This window comes from Lissotriton helveticus, chromosome 2_1, assembly GCF_964261635.1.
Source record: "Lissotriton helveticus chromosome 2_1, aLisHel1.1, whole genome shotgun sequence".
In the NCBI taxonomy this organism is placed as follows: domain Eukaryota; kingdom Metazoa; phylum Chordata; class Amphibia; order Caudata; family Salamandridae; genus Lissotriton; species Lissotriton helveticus.
Genome location: NC_136059.1, coordinates 627756915 through 627780745, shown reverse-complemented (window position 1 = coordinate 627780745; position 23831 = coordinate 627756915). Strand labels below are relative to the sequence as shown.

General features: G+C 42.5%; 1 protein-coding gene across 1 annotated transcript in view; it reads left to right on the top strand.

Annotated features, from left to right (window-relative positions):
* EDIL3 (EGF like and discoidin domains 3) overlaps positions 1–23831 on the top strand; it is a 1767398-nt gene that overhangs the window by 1156229 nt on the left and 587338 nt on the right. Inside the window, exon 7 of the mRNA XM_078675331.1 lies at positions 8047–8228. Coding sequence (XP_078531457.1) covers positions 8047–8228 — 182 coding nt within the window. The remainder of the gene's footprint in view (positions 1–8046; positions 8229–23831) is intronic.

Sequence of the window (23831 nt, the reverse complement as noted above, 5' to 3'; positions counted from 1 at the left end):
TTTATTCTCTCCGGAGGAGAACACAACGAAACGGACAGAAGGTATCGTTCTGAGGTGCTCTAACTGCATCCCTGAGGCCTGGCCTCTTATACACAAGTTTATCTCTTTATTGCACGTAACACATTCTCGTCGGTACTTTGATGTACGGAAAGACATCCTCAGAATCCCCCCTTCCCAACCCGTTCCCACGCAAGGTTACAGTGGAAGTCCCTGCCCCGTTCACAACAGGTGGTGATCATCGCGCAGCTGGATATTCCGCCGATTCACGGAGTGTGTGGGGTTCGATCGGATCTCGTAGGGCGGGGGGCTTTGATCAACCCGGGGATCCCTTGCTGGGGGGAAACTTTCTATTGTACGGGGAGGGGCAAGGAACAGTATCGGCAGAGCTGGGTGTCGGCTTGGGAACGAGGAGGACGAACGGGCACACGGGAAAAAGGGGGTTTGCATCAAAGGGCCGGGGATCATAAATGGGAAGAGGGGAGGTGTTGCGCTGAGAACAGGACGAGGGCCCGGGGCAGAGCAGCGCTGAAGAGGGGTTTTATGATTCGCGGCAGGTGCAGGCAGGGGGGTTGTCAGTATGCGGGGGATGCCGGCGAAGCTAGGAGGGGGAGAGAGGCGCGCTGGCTCTCGGCGAGAGCAGGGAAACCATGGTGTTCAAAATGGCGGCTGTTTTACGCGCACAAAAAGGTTAAGGAGAGCAAGAGGGCGCCGATAATGTTGACGGTCTCAGCCCAACTTTCAACAACACCATTAAAAATGCCCTTTAGGGAGTGAGAAATGGATGCTGGGGAACTTCATCTTACAAGTCAGTTTTATTGTAGCAATGAGAGCCCGCACTGGATCATTAAAAAAATGATTGACATGGCATTAGATGCTCTCCTATTTACAAAATAAATGTCTCTGCAAGCTCTGGAACATGAGACAACTTGAGATGTAGAGCAAATAACCCATTGGTCTATTTCTAAGGATGTTATTTCCAACATAACCCAAAAAAAGCAGGCGGAAATTGTGAGTTTCATCAAGGGGTAAAATATCTGTTTTTTGTAGACAATTACAGGATATGGATCATGGTATCATAGATGATGACAACAAAATTACAATTGAGTATGTCAAGTTCAATAGGCGAGAAAAAGGAATATTGTAGAACCTAGAGAGGTGTAGAACAATCATGAAAACTTTTTCGTCAATGCTGAGCACCTTACTGTTGATGCTTCATCTAGAGCAGTGTTCTTTAAGACGGCATCTTTAGGGTGAGAAAAACAAAAAAGACAGTCCAATTTTGTACTACGAAAATAATGAATCATTTCAAATCTCATAACAAGGGAATGGTGGTTTTTGAGTAGAGTTCCAATGAGGCCTGCTGACATAGGACGTCTAGCTGCTTCCACAGGTGGCCATACTGGTGGATTGAGATTCTAGAATCGATGATAACCCATCATCATAGGGGAATGGTGGAGAAATCTGAAGAGAAAACCAGCAGTGAGGCCACCAGCGCACGGCAGCAGTGAGCACAACTCACACCTGAGGGCTGATGCGGAGGCTCAGTGTGGTCTGCCATCAGCTGCAGTCCGTGCTGGTAACAGCGGTGGGGCTGCCTGGGGGGGAATTCGAGGGATGATGCTGAGGGAAAAATAAATATATATTTAGTTTTCCCTCTGCATTGTCCCTCAAAATCCCCCCAATGCGGCCACACTGCTGCTACCTGCACGGACCGCAGCTGTCTGCCATTGGGCGAAGGTAGGGCTGCAGTGGGAACCAGAATTTGAAGTTGAGTAGGCGGAGGCCGATCAGGCAGCAACAGAAAGCAGGAGGAGCTACAAAGACACCAGTGACAGAGCACATGTCACCCTAGGAGCTCTTAACCCCCACAAGGAGAAGTGTGGACTATGTGACTGAGACAAGGCACAGTACTCAAGGAAGAAGTGGGTGAACATTGTCAGGAGGCTTCCTTGGTATTCCTTCCCTATTCTGGGTTGTTTTTTGAAGGAAGAAAAATCCCCATACTTAGAATTATTGAAAATACTAGCCATGAAGTGTCTGTGGTCTTTTGAAAGGAGAGAAAGAAAAGAAGGAAGATTTGCCAAAGGAAGCAACAAAACAGCAAACAACTGGAAGCAATAAAAGTAATATTTTCACACCAAAATGTAATAAGAATGACGCATTAACGCGTGTGTGGCCCAGTACAGCTGATAAAACATTATTATCCAAACAATGCTAATAATATGTATGACGCGGCACTACATGACAATAACAACCTAAATGAGTCACAGACAATGGCAATAATATCAGCACCATAAATCTCACTTAGAATATTTAAAGCACTGACTTCTGTTATCAAATGTCCTAACCAAACCATGTGAGGCAGTTGTACTTTGCGGTGTCAAGTAAAATGCAGAAAACAGCTATGTAAAAGCTGCACACTGCGTCCACAGAAGCTATGTCGGAAGCAATATTGAAATAATTAACTACCATTACATTTTCCAACATTTAGATGAAGAAGCAACAGCACAAATGGTGGGGGAACTTTTTTTTCCAATAAGGGTGATATAACTGCATTCAATGAAACATCACACCAACCAAAGTGAGGCTCACAAAGGTCTAACAAAATCGTGACGTCTCTTGATTGCAAGTAAAGCCACTTGAATTTGCAAAAGAAAACTGAGGAATTGCGATGAACTGCTGAGAAAATTAATGCTTTTTCGGGACACCAGAAAGATCAGAAGTGGAAGATAAAAGAATCGTGTTTATCCCAGCGATAACAAAACTAATATTTAATCCGCCATTGAAATTTCAAAGGGCATATACAATAAGATCACTGAATCAGGAAGAATAGACAAACTATGTGGCAAATTATTGCATGCTTTCTGAGACTCTTACACATAAAGCAGTTCATACTTGATGCTAAAAAGCAGAGTGAGTTTCAATACCAGGAACATAAAAAAGTAGACATTGCAAGACTTTTCTAATGAAATTAATTTAGGGAGGAAAAGATTGTTAAACCTCAGATCCAGAGTCAGAAAACAGGATCTAGGGTTAACCTTCATGATAGTGGGTATTAATGGGAAAATGAGGGAATTTGAAGATCCACAAGCGCTGGAATGTTTATTAGATTTCCTAGATGACCAGGAAATGGATGTCACCAAGGAAAATGAAGAAATATACAAAGTTAAGCCAATAAAATACTTATTGGCCAATATGCGAAAAAAGAGGAAAGAGCCAAGCTAGAAGAAGCCACACAAATGTGGGCAACAGGAGATAGAAGTAAGAAAGACAATTGTCATGAAACAAGAGACAAATCAAGATCACCTCTTTATAACTAAAGATGAATACCCCCATCTTTTCCTGACAGCTCATTGGAAGACGAATTTGGTGCATCTACCTAGTGAATAATACTCAGTATGTAATGATGCATGATAGTAAGGAGAGATGGGAAGAGTAAAGAAACAGTTAAGAGTAAAACGACTATTTGTAAAGTAAGCAATTCCCCACCATTTTGTACTTAGTTAACTTTACTTTTAGCTATACACTATCAGGGCACAAGAGAAACATGTGTGCTGCCAAAGAGCTACTGAAAAGACTGTTTAAATGTTTCATGCTGCTTAGGCTGCTGCTGATTACATCGAGCTAATTTTAATACAGGATAACTATGCAGAGTCTTAGAATGTTTAAAATAGAACGAATAACAGATCTATTGTTAGTGGAATGTAAGAAAGGCAGTGTTCATGTTTTAAAGAACACAGACAATACTAATATCCTATAATAGTTATAGTGGAATACCTCAACTATATTTTATAAACAATATGCTGACAGCAGGGGCCAAGAAGCGAGTGTGCCCCACAAATCAGAGGCCAATGTCTCTGCCATATAAAAGACTGATTTTCAGTTCCATCCCACAGGTTTCACTGGTTAAGAAAGTGAATTATTAATCATATTATATGGCTGTTCACCCCAAGTTATAATCTTACTAACCTGTTAGATCTAGGCTAAGGTTTCAGTAATTTAATGCTGAGCTAAACCCTTTATAGCTATAACACATAGCAGACAGGCTGAACTTAGGGCAAAGTGTAAAGCATTTAGAAGGACAAAACTAGCTAAAAAGTCAAAACCTAACACAATAAATATCCGATTCCAATTTAGAACAAATAAAGTAAAATGTAATAAGCAAACTGACACCAAAATGACTAAAATCCAATAAGGGGAACCAGAAAAGAATTTTAGAAGATTTGAGGAAAAATGCACTAAAAAGACTAAGCGTATGTGCTCACGGTAGACTAGGACCCAGGCACGATTTCAGTCCAATCAAAATGGAGCTTCAAGGGGACACACCAACCAGGTGCATCTCAGTCAGAGATTTTACCTTGGGACTTATTCTCAGAAATAGAAGTTGAAACACTTCAGTGGGGCATGGTTGCAGGATGTATTCGAGGAGGTCCTCTTTAAGGAATCGATTACGATTGCGGTGATTCCGCATCCTCCGGGCCAGTGGAAGCCACCGCTGGCCCGGAGGATGCGGAATCACCGCTGCGGACCTTCAAAACACCCACCGCCAGATTATGATGGCGGTGGGATCAGCGGCGGAAGGCAGGTCGGTCCGCCGCTGATCCGCGGAGTGTTGGGCGCAATTTGGTGGCGGTGTCTGCAAGACACCGCCAGCCAAATTACGATGGGTTCGTAAACATGCTTTTCCGCGGCGGATTCACCGCCGTGGAAAAGTATGTGGACAATAGCTCCCCAGGGTGTCGAGGGTTGGGGGGTGCACATGGGGGGTACCTATGGTACCCCCCTGAATTTGCATGCACAATGCGGCAGGCACTGTGCGGTGCCTGCCGCTTTGTGCATGCAAATGCACAGCATTCATATTTAACCTTCCGGCGGGTGCTGCTTAAAGCAGCACCTGCCGCAATGTTACATATACGGGATGTGACCGCCAGGGTGGCGGTCGCATCCTAATTCCACCACAGGGACCGCCGCTGCCCCTGCGGACGGTCCCTCCACCTCGGGGGTAGCGGACGGACGCAGGTCCGTCCAGGTCCGTCCGCCATCCTAATAGGCGCCATAGTTTGATAGTGGTTGTGTGAGGTACTGCTGAAACCATAGGTTTTGGGGGTAAAAGCTATAAGTGGGAAAATTCCAATTTTGCACCAGCTGAATACTTTTGGCACGTTCGCCCAGTCAAGATTTCTACAGAATCCTCCAGCAAGAAAAGATTGCATGTAGTTACATGAGGCTGGCTAACTTTTCACCAAGGACCCCCTGAAATCGATTTGCTATTGCAGAGAAGCTCCAAGTGGGAGAAAGCTGTTTAGCCCAGCAAAAGTCCCAAAGTCCAGGAATGTTCTCAATCCCAACTTTTCTGAGTTGTTAGGAGAAGTCCAGCTTGACAGAGTCAAGCGTCCCAGGACCATAGGAACAGAATTTTGAAATCAAGACTCACTCCAGCAGAGGAAACCAGCTGGGTCTAGTGCAGGTCCTGTTGCAAAATAGCAAAATTTGCAAAAATATGAGGTAGGGTTCTAAATACATAAATATCATATTGATGTTCTAGTTTATGGGTGGAGAGGACTTTGATGTTTGAAACAAGGGCATGGACAAGGGTGGAATGAGATTAAGGATGGAAGGCAATGGACAATTACCATATTAGATTGTTATTTCAAAGATGTACTAATCAAAGACAATGTGCAGTATGTGAACAATAGTGAGAAAAAAAGCAGAATTGAACTAATATTTTTACAGGCGTGTATTAATAAAGAATTGAATCATAGAGCAAAAGAAATATTATGAGAAGGGAATTAATAATTTAAATATGTATACAGTGATGAAAACAAGTATCTGTGGATATAAGCTGGTGATGCAGCTCTGATTGTGTGTTTTTGGAGTCACTTGTTTGTGGTGTAAGTGCATGCTACTTGCCACATGCATCATATGTCCTTTATGCCCCTGATGAACGCTATGCACACTAATACTGGCACACAAATGAAATCAATACTGTTCCCTATGACATGCAGTCTCCCAACGTTTTGAGTCAACTATGCCAACACATGCAGTCAAAAAACAATGGGTGAAATCGCACAACAAGATGCACTTTCCAACAGTGTTGTAGTTAGTAAAGTATTTGTTATCTTCTGGGGTAGATTATAGAATATTTATATTTATATTTTTATGCATGATTAAAACACGAAGTGGTTGCATTAGTCCACTTAATCATCGTCCAATTTCAAGAGGGTAAGGACCCTTTCTGAGGTTTGGCTAGGTTACTGCCCTTATTCTGATTCAAGCCTCTGTTAATATCCTTGTCTTTATTTTCCTTTGTTCTTAAATAGCAGGAAACTTAAAGGCCCACTGAATTTGCATCCACTGGCCCACTCTTGCATTGGGCTCTTGACCACCATATACCATCTCAACTAAGTATATAGATATGATTGTACACAATGTCCGTGTCCATAGAATTGGTCGTATCTTTAGCTCCAGCTATGCTAACCTCTCCATCTCTCTATTCTTGAAATTATTTAAGAACCTTGCATGACCTTTCAAGTGCAGACTTACTCCTCGAGGACAATACATGGCTTTAAAGTTCCGATAGTTTGATAGATTAAATCAGAGAGAAATCTTAGATCTGCAAAATATTCCTCAAGCATTTAAAACCTTTTCGCCGATACTTTTTTAATTATTTCACACGTAGCAACCATGGCACATACTGCCCACGGGTGCGTTTGTTTCGGATGCAGGGAATGTTCAGCAGTCATGCCAGGGGCATAGACGCCACTGTATGTGACAACAGTTCATTGCAGAGGCGTAGCTAGGCCGTGGTGGTCTCAGCCTTTGCTGCCCCGTGGCGGTAATGAGAGCGGGGGTGAGGGGATGCTGGCGGTCGATTCTTGCTTTTGCCGTCATGCTTGACCGCAGGTAAGGGGGTGCAGGCTGCCGCCCCCAAAACTCATTCTCCCCGGATCGGACCGCCCCCCCCTCCCTTGCTACACCACTAGTTAAGCTGGTTCATTGCACTGCACCATGCAAATGAGCAAGTTCTGATCCCGAGATATGGCTTGATTCTCAAGCAAGGAGCGTGGGAAGAAATGGGCAGGCTTCATATGAGGCTTCATGGGATCGCCATACTATCCGACCTAAAGCTCTAGCTTTCCCACACATGAATGACACATTTATAGAGTGCCCATTCGCCCTGGCGAGATGTCTTGGTTATATTGACAGATATTAGATGTGTAGTGTACAGATTCCAACACAATGGATCTCACATGCTCTAAACATACACCATAGCTCTAGCGGATGAACGGGACCTGAAAGCACAGTTCCTGGAGCCTGTAGATCACCTCTAAAGGAGTTGAGAGAACTTCATAATTCCTCATTATTTTTAGAATGAAAAACAAAATTGGGAAGGGAAATATCTGTCTCCTTGTGCACTGCTAGAATATCGCCTGATCCAAATATTGGGTGATACATATTGTTTAAAAAATATATTCCATTTGAGAGAAGAATAGGACATCTGCTCAAAAGGACAATATTTTTGTAAATGATATTTAAGGCACAACATTCAAATCACTGGATATTTTTTATACGGTAGTCTGACCTAAAACAGTCTGTATGCCCCAGTCAGTCATGTAGTTCTTGCAATCTTCCTGCAAAATGTATAGGACATAAAGAGATAAATGGAATAGAGACATTGCATCCCAAAATAAATACAGTCAATATTCAAATGTAAATTATAAATGAAACCCATAAGGCTGTCTCGCTGTCTGTCCCAACTGCAGAGACACAGACATCCTTGGTGAAGACCGCATTTTGCTCTAAGGATATATATACTTCTGACAATGTAAGATCATTCACTTTGCAGTTAATGGAGACGATGCAGAGAATGACATATAATGCAGCTAGACGTGGTGTCTCTGAAGCTATATCATAATGCTGGTGAGCCGCTTGAAAAAACAGGAATAATTAAATTAAAGGCCATCAATTTGCGGCGCTAGTAACACTTATTTCCTCGCAAGAAGGTGTCATTGATTTTTCATCCTTTGCTCATTTATTTGCTCTTAGGATGCTCTGGACCTCTGGGAATAGAAGGTGGCATTATATCGAACCAGCAAATCACCGCATCCTCCACGCACCGCGCGCTCTTCGGACTGCAGAAGTGGTACCCGTACTATGCACGGCTTAATAAGAAAGGGCTGGTAAATGCCTGGACTGCAGCTGAAAATGACAGGTGGCCATGGATTCAGGTAAAACACCAGAGACAAAATACTCGTTCTGAGCGTTTATTAAATGCATGTCCCAGTGCGCCCTTATTTATCCGTGTATAAATGGAGAATGGTGTAGTGTCACACGTATCTGACTAGTGCCCTTCCAGATGTTTGTAGGTATATAATGGATTGAAAAACAAAGCGACATTTGATTGCTGGTGTGTTTGCAGTGTCAGAGGACAACGTATTTGAGAATAAATTCATCAATGCATAATAATTGTTTGGCATTGAGTTGGAGACTGACTATCCTCTCTCACTCATTCTTCGCTCTCACTTTCTTTGTGTTTCTCGTGCTCTATTATTATATCAGTGGATCCAATAAAATAGTTACTTCCCCTTTACGATGGAAAGGAGTTTAGTTTCATAATGCAGCTGGCACACTTGCAAAAGAGCAGGAAGTGCCGAGGGTGGAGTGGAAAAATTGGATGGGCTCAGAAAGAAGTGTGGCCAATGCAATTATGGCCGTGGCCTAAAACCTGTGAACTAGACTCTTGTAGTCCACACGACGTACCTACTGACCAGCGTGTTGTATGCCTCAGCCTTTCTTTGCTGTCGGTGTATCCAAATAGACCATCCAACAATGAGCTTATACACCTGGAAAAGGCCTGATTTATTGGCTTTATCAATGCTTGTTAGCCCTTATGTGTATTCTTTTCTTCACATTCCCCTGAAATCTTTCTCTACATTACCTACTTCCAACTCTTTTCTCCACATGTATCTTGTTGGGAAGTCCCTCCATCTTTCTCAGACTTGACGTCCTTCCTCTCCTTTTATGTCTTTTCACTCTCTCCTTCCACTCTCTCTCTTTCACACATATAAACTGCATTTTATTTTTGTATTGGTGCTGTCAAAACTTTAACAACTGTAGACTTTTTTCACACACTTTCCCATGGAATCATTATTTCAATTGTCACATATCTGACCATCACTTTCTGAACTTTGCAGAAAGGTGAAGGATTAGGTGAGCATTTATTCTGAAAACTATAATAACATCGCGCCAGACACTGTGTGAAATGCACACTGTTTCCAGCCTCATCTCCAGAGCTCTCTATTGTGATCTCACCTGACCTCACCTCACTTCAGTCTTGTCACCATTCAACATCAACTGCTTGAAATACATCCAAGTTTCAGCTTTAATTAGGCAGTCATGAAAGTTTGAGGCACAGGTGGTGACATCACCCAAAATTACCAATATCATTTGCTATCATCTGCTTGCATAAAAAGACCAAAGCCAAAGGAATGGAATGGAAAAGGTGGGCCTTGGGGTCACATTAAAATTCAAAGAGTGGAAAAAAAAGGTAACCCAGAAGGACCCCTATAGCTAAAGATCGATCACACAAGGTCCAGGAGGAAAGCGACATTTATTTAGCTCTGTTAAATAGGAAATTTCCAAAACATGACAAGGCCCAATCCCTCTTGCTGAGGTCATCAAACCTGGATAACAGGGTCTGATTGTTAGAAGTGACAAATGCTGTGGATAGACTGAGTAAAATCAAGGCAGTTGAGATTTCAGCATCAGAGCAGAGGCACAGGACAGGCGTAGTGGACATTATCAATGATGTCACTGAGCGCAATACAACTAGAATGCCAAAAACATGCCTACTGAGTCAGTTCACCACATGCCCAGCTAAGTATAAAGTTACATCCAAATTAATTGACCTGGTGTTGATATTAGCAAAGCACCAAATTACAATGAACAGGAAAGCAACAATTAGCCCTACAGTGACTAAATGGAGAGCAGAAGCTAATGAATGGGTGTTGGAAAGTGGATTATTAGTAGTGGTAAATATGCATCTACCACTGGCAATTATACCACTAACACCATATAGGTCTTAGAAAATTATTCCCATGCTTAACCTTTGGTAGCTTGGCTGCTAACAGGGTGGTTTAACTTCCAAGAGAGGCATGTAAATCATTTAAGTAAATATCTACGTCACAACTCACAGTAAACATCTACCACCAATTTATAAAAAAAAGGATACCAGAGATATGAATTTTTAAAGATGTAGCACTATATAGCACATAGAAACCTATAGTGCCTATTGGGACATCTGGTCGTGCTAGACAGGGACAAGGTCAAAGTTTCAGGCCAACCGCGATGTAGCCCTGTGCAGCTACCCCTCGCGTTAGGTCTCAGTAAAAGCTTTTACTTTCTGACTTAGAAACTTTTGTGGCGCTTTTTTTTTCCGGGGTTCCTCAAAGTTCTCAGCCAGTCCGGATTCGGTGAGGGTATACTGGCTTGCCTTGCAACAAGCTTTCGGTCAAACACATGAAAGTCAGATTTCTGGAACTTTCCAGTGGGATGAACCAGAGATCCAGGCCAGCTTGCGGTTGAAGGTGGGCGGTTTGACTCTTGCGGTAGGTCCCAGTCATCTTTTCTACATTCAGACTTAATAACCTTTACAGAGCTTTTTCTCCCGGGGTCCCTGAATTCTCTTCCCCAGGCCGGATTCGGTGAGTGTTTGCCAGCTTGGGTTTCGACCAGGAACCGGTCAAACTCTGGAAGTCGGGCCTCTGAAACGTTTTACCTGGATGAACCTGAAGGGCAGGCTGGCTCGCGGTTGATGGTTGCTGGCTTGGCTGGCAAGGTCAAGACAGTCCACTTATGGAGCTTTTTTTTCACAGTTTCTCCAAATTTCTTCAAACTTCTGAAAGTTCGCCCTGAAGTTCCTTTTAGAGTCCCACAGTGTCTAAAACTTACATCAAGGATCTGGAAGCTCCAAGATGGCCCTTGAAAGTTTGGCACTTCAATTTTCACAATCCACTTGTACAAAACACTCACAAATCCACTGGTGGGACTCCAGGCTGGGGGTTCTTGGTGGTGATGGTCCAGGTGAGTCCTTTTGAAGCAGGTTTGAGCCACAGGGCTGTAGTTTCAGATTGTGCAGGAGGCGCAGTCAGTCAGAGTGCAGGGCTGGTTGGCACAAATCAAATTTCCAGCATGGACCCTTCTTTTTCTGTAGTTTCAAGCAGCAGATCTGAGATGCTCTGCCCCTTTAAGATACTTATTCAGTGTTCTCTGGGTCAAGCAGGAGGGCACTCCTGTCCAATAAGATGCGGGCAACACCCCAGAGCATGACCATTTCCTCCAGAGTGTGGCACTATGCTCTCCCAGAAAGCACTATTCTTCCAAAATTCAATATGACTGAATTCTCATCAGAGAGGAAAGAGCTGACCAAACCAATCTCCAAGGTGGCTCATATCCATATTCTCCATCCCCCTGGCATCTGCCCATTACTTCCTTGAATCTAGCTGAGTTCATAGAGTAGGGGTGTAAATGAAACTGGTTTCTCCTGCCTGCCTCCTCCTTGTATTGAAGATTATTGTTTATGACCTCTCCCTCTTGCTCTGGCATTACTATGTAGCACAACACTCTCCTCCCAGAATGGCTCTTTATCCCCAGGGGCTACTTATCACCTCATCAAAGCAGCCTGGCTAATCCACTGAACTCTGACCAACCAGGGCAGATCACTTGAAGGCTGAATTTTGCATTACAGACAAGCAACATCTTTTATAAGGACTCTGCCTATATCTACCGGACCCCTTGCCCCTGGAATACCTAGGGGAGACCTTAGGGGTTCTGAACATGTAAACACAGTACAGATCCTCACTCCACAATGCTCCCAGCACAAAGGACAATTTTGGGAAGCAGTTTACTACAATGTGGGAAGTGAAATGTGCAATTTCTCTAAACCCAAGATATATGATACCTATTTTATAAGAGTCCTCCATATAACTACCTAATGCCCACACCACAGGGACACCCAGGGGAGACCCTGGGGGTACCTAATATACCAAAATATTGTAGTTTTTTAATTTGCAAGTGCCCCAAACACCAAAGTTGGTTTGGGCACAATCTGCATTTTAAAAGCAGTCCTGCAATACGGAGCTGCTTTTAAACGGACCGCAGGCCTCGGCAGTGCACACATACAAACTGCCACGCCCTATTATATACTAGTGACTTAAAGGTATTTTTGACCCCCTCTGCCCTATTATGTGCTCGGGCCTTATTGAGGAGGTCATGCCAATCATGGGGTACCCTAACCCAGAATGTTCCCTAGTGTATGTTGGTGTTTTCACTGTATTCTAAGTGTGTTTTCCGAATAGCACTGGCCTGGTTAAGCAAGCCCAGGGACAGTCAGAGTCAGCTACTACCAGTGCCAGTCAGCAAAACAAATGGGGCTGCCAAGGATACAAGGATGACTTTGTAACAATGGGCAACACATGAAAGTATGACTCTACTTAGAGATGCTAAAATGGGGCAGGTACCGCTGGAGGTGGCAAGAACATGGGTCAGCCTACTTCGAATGTTAGAGGTAGGGGATGCACTATCAACAGGTAGCTCTCCTCCTACATCAACTGGGTCAAGCACAGGGTCTCATGATGCCAGAATTGGTGTTGCGTCTGACTAAATGATCGACCACAAGGCCACACTGCACAATCCCAGTCGGATGGACATTACCACAATGAATAGCACAAATTACTCTGACTGGGAGGAACATACAAGCAACTGTGTTTGATTAAAGATGGGGGCACTTCCACACTACAACTCCATTGAGACATAGGGCATGTGAAGGACCATAGGAGGGAGTGAATGGTCTTCAGGAGGAAGGGAAAGGGGTTCCAAAGTTCTTGGGGTATTTTTGACTTTTATTTTGCCTGTATGCTATGACCATCATAAAGCAATAAAATCTGGAAAAAAAATATTAGTGTAGAGGCACAGGTGGTCAAGCGCAGTCACTGCATCCATCTCTGTACTGCATCCAGGCCAAACGTCTGCCTGCAAAGGGTGTAGAAAATTGTTATACTGTACATGATTTGCTAATGGGGTAAATACTGCTGTCTCCAGGAGCTTGGACAGATAGCAACATTGGGAAATAGGCTGATATTTATCTAGATTCTTAGAATTCAGTGAGGGCTTCTCAGTAAGGGCGCTCCACATATTGTTTAGTACTTGCTATGATGATAAAGAGGCATTAAGGCCAAGGCTGGGTCTGCTCCAAAAACAAGCAGGCTTTAATGCCGCTTTGTTGGAAAATTTCCAACCAGGGTCCAGCAGTCGGATATTGTCAATCATTAGGGAGAAATACTTTGTATTGGAAGAAGAAAAACAGGTCATAAAACCTTGATGCATCAAAAACAGGTGAAAGCAAAGGCGCGGGAGGGAGCAGATTAGAATCCATTTGACAGTAGTGTATGTCTGGACGCTTAGAGAAAACAATACTGTGTTAGAATCAAAAACTGGAAGAGCACCTCTAACTCTGTTATACATATGCAGCCCTTTGGGAATGTTGCACTTCCTCAAAGAGATAGACTGTCTTAAAATCTGCAACAACCTTTGGAGACAGAATTTAAAGTACATTGAGTTCTCTCTGTAACATCAGTGGATTTTGTAGAAGACAGGCACAGTGCAAGAAGCCTAACAATTTATAGGAGACCAAATAGCACTGACAAAGAGACCAGGGTAAATATTTAGAAACACTCCAGTGACTCTGTGGGGGATATTCTGACTCCTAGTGATTCTGTGGAAGATCATCTGACTTAATGTAAACGCTAGTAGATCCACATCCTCTGTGTGAGACAAGAGACAGATACTTTTGTTCGAGAGCACACAAACAAGCTAAGATACCTGGATTCAGTGAGCAATTTAGTAACCCAGCAGGAGACACTGTAGGAGCGCCACAGGCTTTCTGGGAATCAGCAACCATCTGGAACACCTACTGATCCCTTAAAAGACATGCACTGCAAAACAATCATACATGACTGAGGGCACATGCAGTCTCCAGGGAATCCGAGAGATGTGGAAGAACTAAGCACACGGTGTATAACCATAAAATGCATATGAATCCTATACACAATTATGGAGAACAAGGGATACTAAAGTAGAACAAACAGATCTGTTGTAGACCCGTACTCTTGATGAAAGACCTACAGCCACAGTGAGAGATAAACATAATGATTGTGAGACCCGCATATACCACGAGGGCCCTTCTACCTCCAGGACCCTGAAATACTTGCACACTATTTGTAAGACTCCTATTAGGGTGAGAGCAAATACAGTGTGATGAATACATACTGTTAAAAAAGCATAAATTCTCCATGGAAAACAGACATGGAGAAAACGCTATCTTACTAGTAAATTAAGGTCTAGGAACACGATTTCAGGTTATGTAGACATTTTACTATATTTGTTTTCTCTTTTCCTTTTTTTCTCAATTGTTTCTCATTTTTTCCTGTACCTATTTTTCTTATTGTACTTTTTTGCCATTGATTTCCTCGGTGTCAGTTTGGGTTTAACAAAATAGAACTGAATATTTGACAGCAAGTAGAAATCATTGTGTTGTTTAGAATATGTATGTATAATCATGATGTCAGCCAGTCAGTCAAATCACTTTATTCAATGCTTATTTGATAAGATCATACCAGTACAAACGTACGTAATAAAAAACATCAATCAATATACAAAGGGTAAAAAATAAACTATTAAGAACATCCATTGTTAACATGGTAAAAACATGCAAATCATTAGAGAATGTTATGCAATCCTCTGATCTTCCAGAAGATGGATACAAAAAACGTGACACAGTAGCAAGCAAGATGATCAGGCAATAATTGTAGGGAGAACATTCCTGGGTGACATTAGGTATAATTATATTTGCACATAATAGGAATTAGAACATTGGAATGTGGAGCACTCCATTGCAGACAATGGAATGTGCCGTGCTTCTACAGGCCGGTAATGGCCAACAAAGCAACATTCCAATGTTGATTAAACAAAGGCCTCTCGGAGCCCGAGGGGATTTAAACCCCCTCGTGCTCCTAGAGGCCTTTGTTTAATTTGTTAGAACATTCTGCCCTCTAATGGCAGAATGTTCTAATAGCCTTATAGCCGTTCGTAGCTGGGCTATACCGGCTATTAAAGTCCCAGTCCCTTGTTAAAGGCCATCGCCTTCGGCTCTGGCCTTTAACGCTGGAGCAGGGCTTTAATAGCCAGTATAGTCCGTTACGGTGGGCTATAAGGCTTTAACATAAATCTTATACGGGGTTCCTCATAAAATTTACAAAAAAAGAAAATGTGCAAATTAGATTGGGTGGACATCCCGTCACATGGGCAGAACTCATGTAAGGAAACAATTCCTGATGGATAAACCAGCATACAAGGAATAAAATTAAAATGAAAAGTGAGTAATAAGAATCAGTGGCGTGCATTTGTCAAGGAAAACAAGTATGGAGCTGTCCCTTCCTCGTTAATCGGTCCCTCTAAGTAGGAGTTTACTGAAGATTTTTTACTATTAGTTTTAAGTCTCACATTTGCCCTTTGTTTTAGTAATAGTGTTTTAATCTCACTTTTAGTAATGGTAGAGCAATTGGTTGGCTTAACAAATAAGTGCTCCAAACCAAGGGAGATAAGTCTGTTTTTGACAAGGGTAATCCAAGGAATCCTATGGGAATGTTCTAAAGTGAGACAATCTTAAATAATTTTCTGAATGAGGTTGACAGATTCTCTTCTCTAAATGGAGTGCCAAAATAGGGTTGGGGCCAAGCTAATCAAATCAGTTATGTATGGGACATCCAATTCTGCATGACAAATAACATTTGAAAAGCATATGACAAGACCTACTAGTTTTTTTCAAAAGGTGTCCTCAAAGGTCTGGAGAGTTGAGGAATTAGAGTATCCCTAGACACCTGCCACCTGCTACCGAGGTGGATTTGGCCATGTAAACGTTTTTATCCATGTCAAGGGGTTTAGCTCCCAGTTTTTTATGAAGGAATATAAGGCAAATATACTTTTTTCAAACATGAGGGCCATCGGGGTAATCATATTTGAGCCAATTTAATTGATTATCGATGGTCACCCCTAGATAAGAGAAAGTATCTGTTTGGGTCACTTTCTGGCCTGCTATAGGAACAATTGGTGCCTTCTTATCCTTACGTCCAGTGATTAAAATAAAGGACTTTGTCTCGTTAGTTTTCAGGTCCAGTTTGTGCGTGTAGTCCACATAGGTCTCTAACAATTTCGGTAGGTCTAGACCCGCACAGGCAATAAACACCGTGTCATATGCCTAAAGGAGAATTGGAATGTGCACATTATTCATCTTTGGGACATCTGGATCTGGGGTTGAGTCTAAGAGGGGTGCCTCCACGCCGCTAGTATAGAGTGAAGAAAAAATAGGACAAGGACGCAGCCCTGTCGGATCCCCCCTGTTGATTGTAAACCACCTGGTGCACTCTTCCTGCTTCCTGCCTGATAAAGAGGATAATTGCCTCATTGAGTCCCATCTCCTTCATTATCCTCCATTAAGGGTGGTGGGCAATGCAGTCGAATGCTGCGGATAAGTCCATGAATGCCTGGTATAGTTTGCCTTGCTTGGCTTGGGAATACTTGGTGATTAACAGACTTAAGCAAAGGCATTGATTCTGGGTACCCTTTCCCTTTTTAATCCATATTGTACCGGGATCAGGACATTGTTGTTAGTGGTCCATTCTTCCAATCAATGGAACTCAACCCATAAGTTTCCCGGTACTGTCAAGGAAGGAAATAGGACTGCAATTTTTATCCTCAGATTTGTCTCCTTTCTTATGAGTAGGTATTACTATGACAATGAATCTGGATGGCCCACGGCTGCCACTGTTAAAACATTTGTCAACACTTGTCCCCATAGGTCTAGCTGTTCAAGAAAAAAATCTATTGGGATACGGTCCGGCCCAGGGGCTCTGTTGCATGAGCAGTGTAGGAGGGCCACCCTGACCTCAAGGAGTTGATTTGGTTGTTGGCAAGTTAGCTAACCGCTGTGCGTTATCTCCCCCACCAGATGGATCGAGTATTGAAGAAAAGTGAGCAACCCAAGATTCCTCATCCTGTGGTAATCTAGACTTGGGCCTGTAGGTGGTTTGAGGAAGGGAGCATTAATTACCCTCCAAAAGTCACTGGAGTTATTTTAAATGGCAGCTTGGTGCAGATGGTCCCACGCTTCTTCCTTCGGGGTTTTAAGTCTGGCCTTTCTAGCCTCTTTTTAATGATGTCGGAGAAGCTTGACTTGATCCACTTCACCTTGGATGGTTCTAAGCACCTGATGTAAGTTTGAAAGGGACCTTGTGCAGACTTGGTTGAACCATCTGGGGGCTAGAAAATTAGCAGTAAGTGATTTTTTATCTCGATTAGGATCTATTTGAAGCCGGTCGTTAACTTAGTTTGTTCAGAGTTGGTGAGTTGGTTTGTAAACAAGCTGTGAAGTTATTATGATAATAATTAATTAGAAGAACGTTGTTGCCACCCGGGTCATTTAAGATGTAGCAGATTATAGTAAGGGGAGTCATTGTGGATTGGCAGGACTTCCAATCTCAAGGAGGTTTTCAGCAGTGTCAAAATCCCTCCATTAGCACGGCCTGATTTTGATGGGGGAGCAGGAGTATTAAAAGAGATAGGTCCAGTTTCCCATGTTTCTTGAAAACATATCAGGTTAAAGGTAGTGACAATATGTAACCATTCAGGATCAGTCAATTTGGAGCTCAGATCTGCAATATTCCAAATGATTAGCTCAATCTGATCAGTCTTATCAGATATTCTATAGAGTGTGTGGCATTCTCTGACCCCGATATGTTACTTTTGGGTACAGGAGTGAGAGTCCTCCTGTTCTTCCTCTGTCAAATGCAGGCTTTAAGGTCTGATAGTGCAGTGAATCGGTTTTGGATTGGGAGGGAAATCAGTGATTGGCTCAGGGGGAGAAGTTGCAGCTCTGTGTAACTGGGAGGAACCATGAGGCCTTGTCCCCAAGTACTGGTCCTAACTGGTTTGTAGAAAAAACCCAGCAGTAGCACAAATGTTTGGGAATTCAATGAGAGCCCTGCGGGAATAAACTTTACAATTGGTGAACAGTGGAATTTGAGTTAAAGTTTACTATCACGCAATACCCCTGAAGGGTTTTCCTTGAATCCCCCACCCTTCTAGCCATGATGATTCAGGAAAGGATCTCCCTTTGCCCCCCCACCCACATGTTTACTAATACAGTGGCATGCTTTTGACATACGTTAGACCGTTGTTTCCCTTTGAGTTCTGGTTAGCTGAGGCACATTTGCCAAAATTATCACATAGGGGCAGGCTGCTGGAGAAGGTGCCAGTCTTGTTTAAAAAGCAGATTGGCTTCTTCTTTCCGGTAAATGCTCTCCCTCAAGACTCGTTGGTGATGATAGCGGGCCCTTAATTGTCCTCTTAGGCTGTGGGACATCGGGACTAGCAAAAGAGGGGTGATGGGGCAAACAATTGATTGGCTGGGTTGGAAGTTGGACTAGGCTTGTAGAGTCCCTTGTTGCCATGAGGGATATATACCCTGATTGAGTTTTTGGCCCTCATTCACATCTAGCTCTCGTTTGGCCCTGGTTTTCATTGCAGTTATTGGGGCCACGATGAGGTGGAACTATCAGGTCATCATGGGGAGACATCTCACATGCACAGGCGCTCGAATTCGGCTGTATTGGACCTCTGCGTGTTACGCGTCATGACACAATGTTAGCCTCGATGATGGTCAGTCTGTCCACAAGGGGTTGTAGTAGGTTAGTGATTGACTGTTCGATTCTTAAAATCATAGCATCAGAGAGGGGGCGGTGTGGCCACAGCAGAGCCTTGAAGGATGGGAGTTGGCTTATGTTGCCCCCCCTTTTTCTTCTTCCTGGGAGCTTCTGGGGGTGGGGGGGAGTACAGGACTTTCCCAGCTCAGGCGCTGTGGGATCAGGATTATGGAGTGAGCAATTACTGGATTTGTATTTGGGGGATCAATTATGAGAGCGGGTGGTGACTCAGTTGGAATCTCTCTTTGCAGCACTGGTGCCTCCAATTCCCCCATAGACAGCCTATACTCCTTATCCAGAGCATCAGAAGAACTTAGAAGGAAAGAGTCTAGAGTATTTATGGGCTCACATCCATGAGTTGCTGGTGTAGACTTCTGTTTCCCCATCTAAAGGCTATTCTGCCTGGGTGGCCGGAGACAGAGGCATTGGCGAGGGGGCCCAGCCTCCGAAGGGCGTGGCCTTAACGGCTTGGATTGGTATGGGTGCCTACAAGCAGCGTACCTTGCTGTGTTGTCATTTGTACTGTCAACTCGAGCATGCTTATGTGTGAAAGACTGTTAGCACATAGTGTGGGTTTGTATTGTTTTTGCTCTCACTTTAGAAGAGAGCAGTTATGTTTTTGTGCTTGTTGTTCAATGCCAGTTGCCGCTCACTTAATGGCAGACGAGGGCATTCCAGTGTGTCAGTGTCTTAGTATGCTACAGATTACGTGGTTGTGTTATTCCGTGATGCATTTTACTGTGTTTTTTGAGTCTTTGGATAAAGTCGTTTTCCTTGTGTTTTTTCAATTTATGCAAGTCTGCATTTCTCCTTTTGCTGCTGATTGGCTAATTGTTAAACATGTTGTCTTGATGGCCAAGGACCCAGTTTCGAGACCTTCTCGATCTCCTGATGTTACTAAAGTACTCATTTCAGGCTGCGTGCTGTTACCATAGTGCTGTCCTACTAATGAGAAAGAATGCTGCTAACCTACTCACTTGTGGCATGTTACAGTGACTTTACAGAGGAAAACAACTCTGAAAAGTCACAAGGCCTAGTTAATATGATTTTACTTGGCCCTTTATTTAACCTCTTTTGGCCTGGCCCAATACCTTTACTTATAGCTATTAGCTGCATAAATCATAAATGCATATCTGCAGAAAGTAATATGCTATTTAAATAATGAGTTGAGGGAGGTAAGGTTCGATAAAGTTCCGCTAGATTATTTGCCTCTCATGAGTCATAACCCCTCCCAATAATGGTTTGAAACCGTAGATTCATATGTGCTGTATGTATGTGCTTGTTTATATTTATTTTAGCATTATTTTTATATATTATGGCGAATAATATAATATGATATCCAAAAATATGAGCTATTTGAATGTGCCAGTTTAAGAGATTTTTCTGCTTTTTTTTATCTGTTACAAGCAACTTCGAGAGAGTGTGCTTCTTTAATTCGTCAGGTATGGAATACATATTGACCCATTTGTATGAAATTAAATACGCTTCCACTCATTCAATAAATAGGAAATGGAAACTTTTTATTTTTAAAGCACACCCAGCATGCAATTATTCTGAGCCTGTAATCAAGCTGAGGTTAAATAGTCCTTGATCAAGCTTTTGAGAGTCATTTCTCAGTTACAAAGAATAACTAAACACTTGTTTACCACGCCCTAGGTTATTATCTGAGCACACTGTTGTTTGTTGCTTTTGTAGTACTGTTGAAAGAGTTAATGAGTGGATCATTTTTTCTTTTAAGTAACTGATCATATGCAGAATATGATCTCAGGTATACAATAGTGCACATGCATCAACGAATGCGATTCCTTAATTACGATTATTAAGGAATCGCAATTGTCTATGCATGTAGGAATTGCAAAATTGTGATTCCTACACATTCCTTAATTGCGACTCACAAATTGCAAGTTTTAATTAGGGAATTGATTTCTATTCATTCATTCATTCATTCATTCATTTCTATTCATTCCTATAGGCCTAAGGAATGAATGTGAATTGCATGCACAATTTGGAGTACCCAATAGGTACTCGCAAATAGCAGATGCAATTTTAAGGGTGCCAAAAGGACACCCTGTCGCACCCCTGAAATTACAATTTATCCACAATTGCGCACACACATGTCCCAGGGGCATGTGTGTGTGTAACATGGGACTTTGAAAAATGCACTTAGGTGCATTTTCCAAAGAAATCGCCAATTACCATCAACTTTAGATTGACAGTCATTTGTGATTAATAATTGCGAAATCACAATTTTTTTTGCTTTGATGCATTGCACTTAAGGAATCACAATTTGCGATCCCTTAAATTGCGATTTTTGCATTTGGGATGATGCATCTGAAATGCAAAAATACCCGTTGCAAAGGGGCCGTTTCTGTGAATCTGCCTGTTTGCGACCGGATTTTTGGTTGATGCATGTGTACCTAGCGATTTTCTCTGAATGGAATGTGCTGAGCTCCCGCAATAACTGAGCTAATGGATTCACACAAAGAAATAAAACAGCCACGCCTGTGTAATCTTGGCTCACTATGGTTTGGCTGAGGCAAAGGTTATATAATGACAAAAAGATATTTGACCTAAAGCACGAAAATTGATTGCACCGTTCCTAAAATGGACTGCTGGAATAATTGGACCATTCTGTGGGAACTCTTGAGCATTATAAGAAAAACAAGACCTGTAGGGACTTTTTCATTAACGTGTTCACACTGATCTGTGCATTAGTGCATCATTTCTGAACTATTTCACCCAATCAGGCACATTCATTTGGCAGTCTTATGATTCAGCCTAAAACAGAGGTTTGGAGAGTATTCCTATAATCTGGGCTTTTCCCGCTTGGCATGTTTGCACACGGTTAAGGACAGCTCTACCAGACACATTAAATACTCACTGTGATTTTGTGTTTTGACACATTACACATGATTTATCAATGGAGAGTAGAGGGCAGACAAGGATTCATTTTTCTGGTTCACACATAAGAGTTTAGTTTGTTGTAGTGGAATTGGCAACTGCCGTAACATTCTATTTTTAACTGAAGCTTGTTTTTACCATCAACTCTAGGAGATGTCTTTTAGGCTATTTTGAAATTCTGAAAAACTTGTATATTTTGAACACATTCACCTACAAGTTCACATTGCAACTCATTTTGTCGACTCCCTTCTTTATGTCAAATTACTATGGTTATGTCACAATGAACACAGTTAAGAGAACTAACATTCAGAAAGCAGAAACAGAAAGAAGGAGCGTAATGTAATAGTAAGGTACATAATACTAATATATATCCATATTTATAATAGCAATACATTACAGACATTGTAACCATGGTAACCTAATTTGTTTTCAGTTAGTATTCCCTTAGGTTTTACTTCACACATCAGCCAAATCCAATAATTTCAAATAAGTGAACAAGTGAAACCTATCACCAAAGCGAGCAAGGGGCCTCTCATATTGAACATTCCTTTCGGGATAGTCGAGACCCTGGCAGGCCCAAACGGTTTCAACGCGGGGGGTCGGGGCTGGCACTCATTGACATAGACAACTTTACCAGTGATCACTTTACTATCTTCATTGGACTCTGACATAATCCTCATCCTGCGGATCTTCAGCGTGACTAAAAAATAGTTTTCAAACTGAAAAAGCTATAATTCATGTGTCCTCTACTCTCCATATGAAACAAAGTCATATGCGCCACTATGAATTCATGTATAGGTTATTGCGCTCTGTGCAGGCCTGCCTCCCAGTGCAACACATAAGCCTCAACTTGGACAGAAGGCTACAACTAGACAGATCCTTGGTTTGAGAAAACAAACCTATCTCTTCTCATAGATGCAGCCTATGCACTGTTGAACAGCACGTTCTGTATTACATGTGTTTCCTGCAATTTAAACAGATGCAACACCTGGCCTCTGCCTATGTAGCTGCAGGCATCACTCCCTAGTCTCCAATCAGCTCTTTGAGTAGCACCAATGAACTGCTTCTAGCTACACCCTGCTTCAAGCTCCCCTCAAGAGGTGATTTTCTGCGTTTGCTTCTAAAACCTCGAACACATTTGTAATGTAACACATTTTCTAAATGAGCAATAGCCGACCCATTCAACTGAGGCTTTCAGGGAACGTTGACGATAAGCAGAAGATGTGGGGGTTCACACATTATAAAATATAGGTACCAGTAGGACTCTGACCAGAGGAGCTGGAGACCCACCTCCACAGGGACAATGGCCTGGATTCGACACCATTTTCGACTCCAACGAAAGCAGCTGCTGGACATTCAGTTCAGACAGCAACATATTCTTAAAATTAAACAGAACTTTCTTAAGCACTGTTACATTTCTTTAAAACTCAAGGCACCTGTTTACTGCTTCCAAAGAATAAATTGTCACTTTTCTTTTTAGGATATTTTTAAAGCCTTCAATTAGATTCTGTGTTAATGATGTGCAGCCTGTCGACACTCGACTCGGTGACTTTGTGAAATCTCTCAAATGTTGCATGACAGTGACAACTCTTCTGTCATTTCCATGGTTATCACTGTTGGTAGTAGACTGAGAGTCATATGTTGCTACCATCGGTAATTTCTTAGGAATTTTCCGGTATTTTATTTAACGTAATAGTCTTAGCATCTTTATTGTTTCCACTGGGAAAGATGTGCGTCTTTCGTCAGTTACACAATCATCAGAAAGTTTGCTACTGAATTATATGAAGACAAAACAGGTTGTGTTTAAATAGAGTCAATCATTAAACTCTGAATTGATAAGAATTTTGTTTTTGTCAAAGCATACTCTGCGTATGGACACATGGAGAATGGAAGAATGCTAAAGGTCACTGTGTGTATCTGAGGCTAGCCCCAAGCATGGTATGTGAGAGCATTTTGTTTATTGTCCAGACTGAAAGATTATTAACAAAAAGGGGAGGTGACGTCACCGTGGTGTAGAGGAATCAGTTCCTTAAGATGAGGCGGGGTCGATGGATTCGGGAGGTCACCCATGACAGGTATCGGCTCTGCGATGATAAATTACCAGCATCTGTGAGG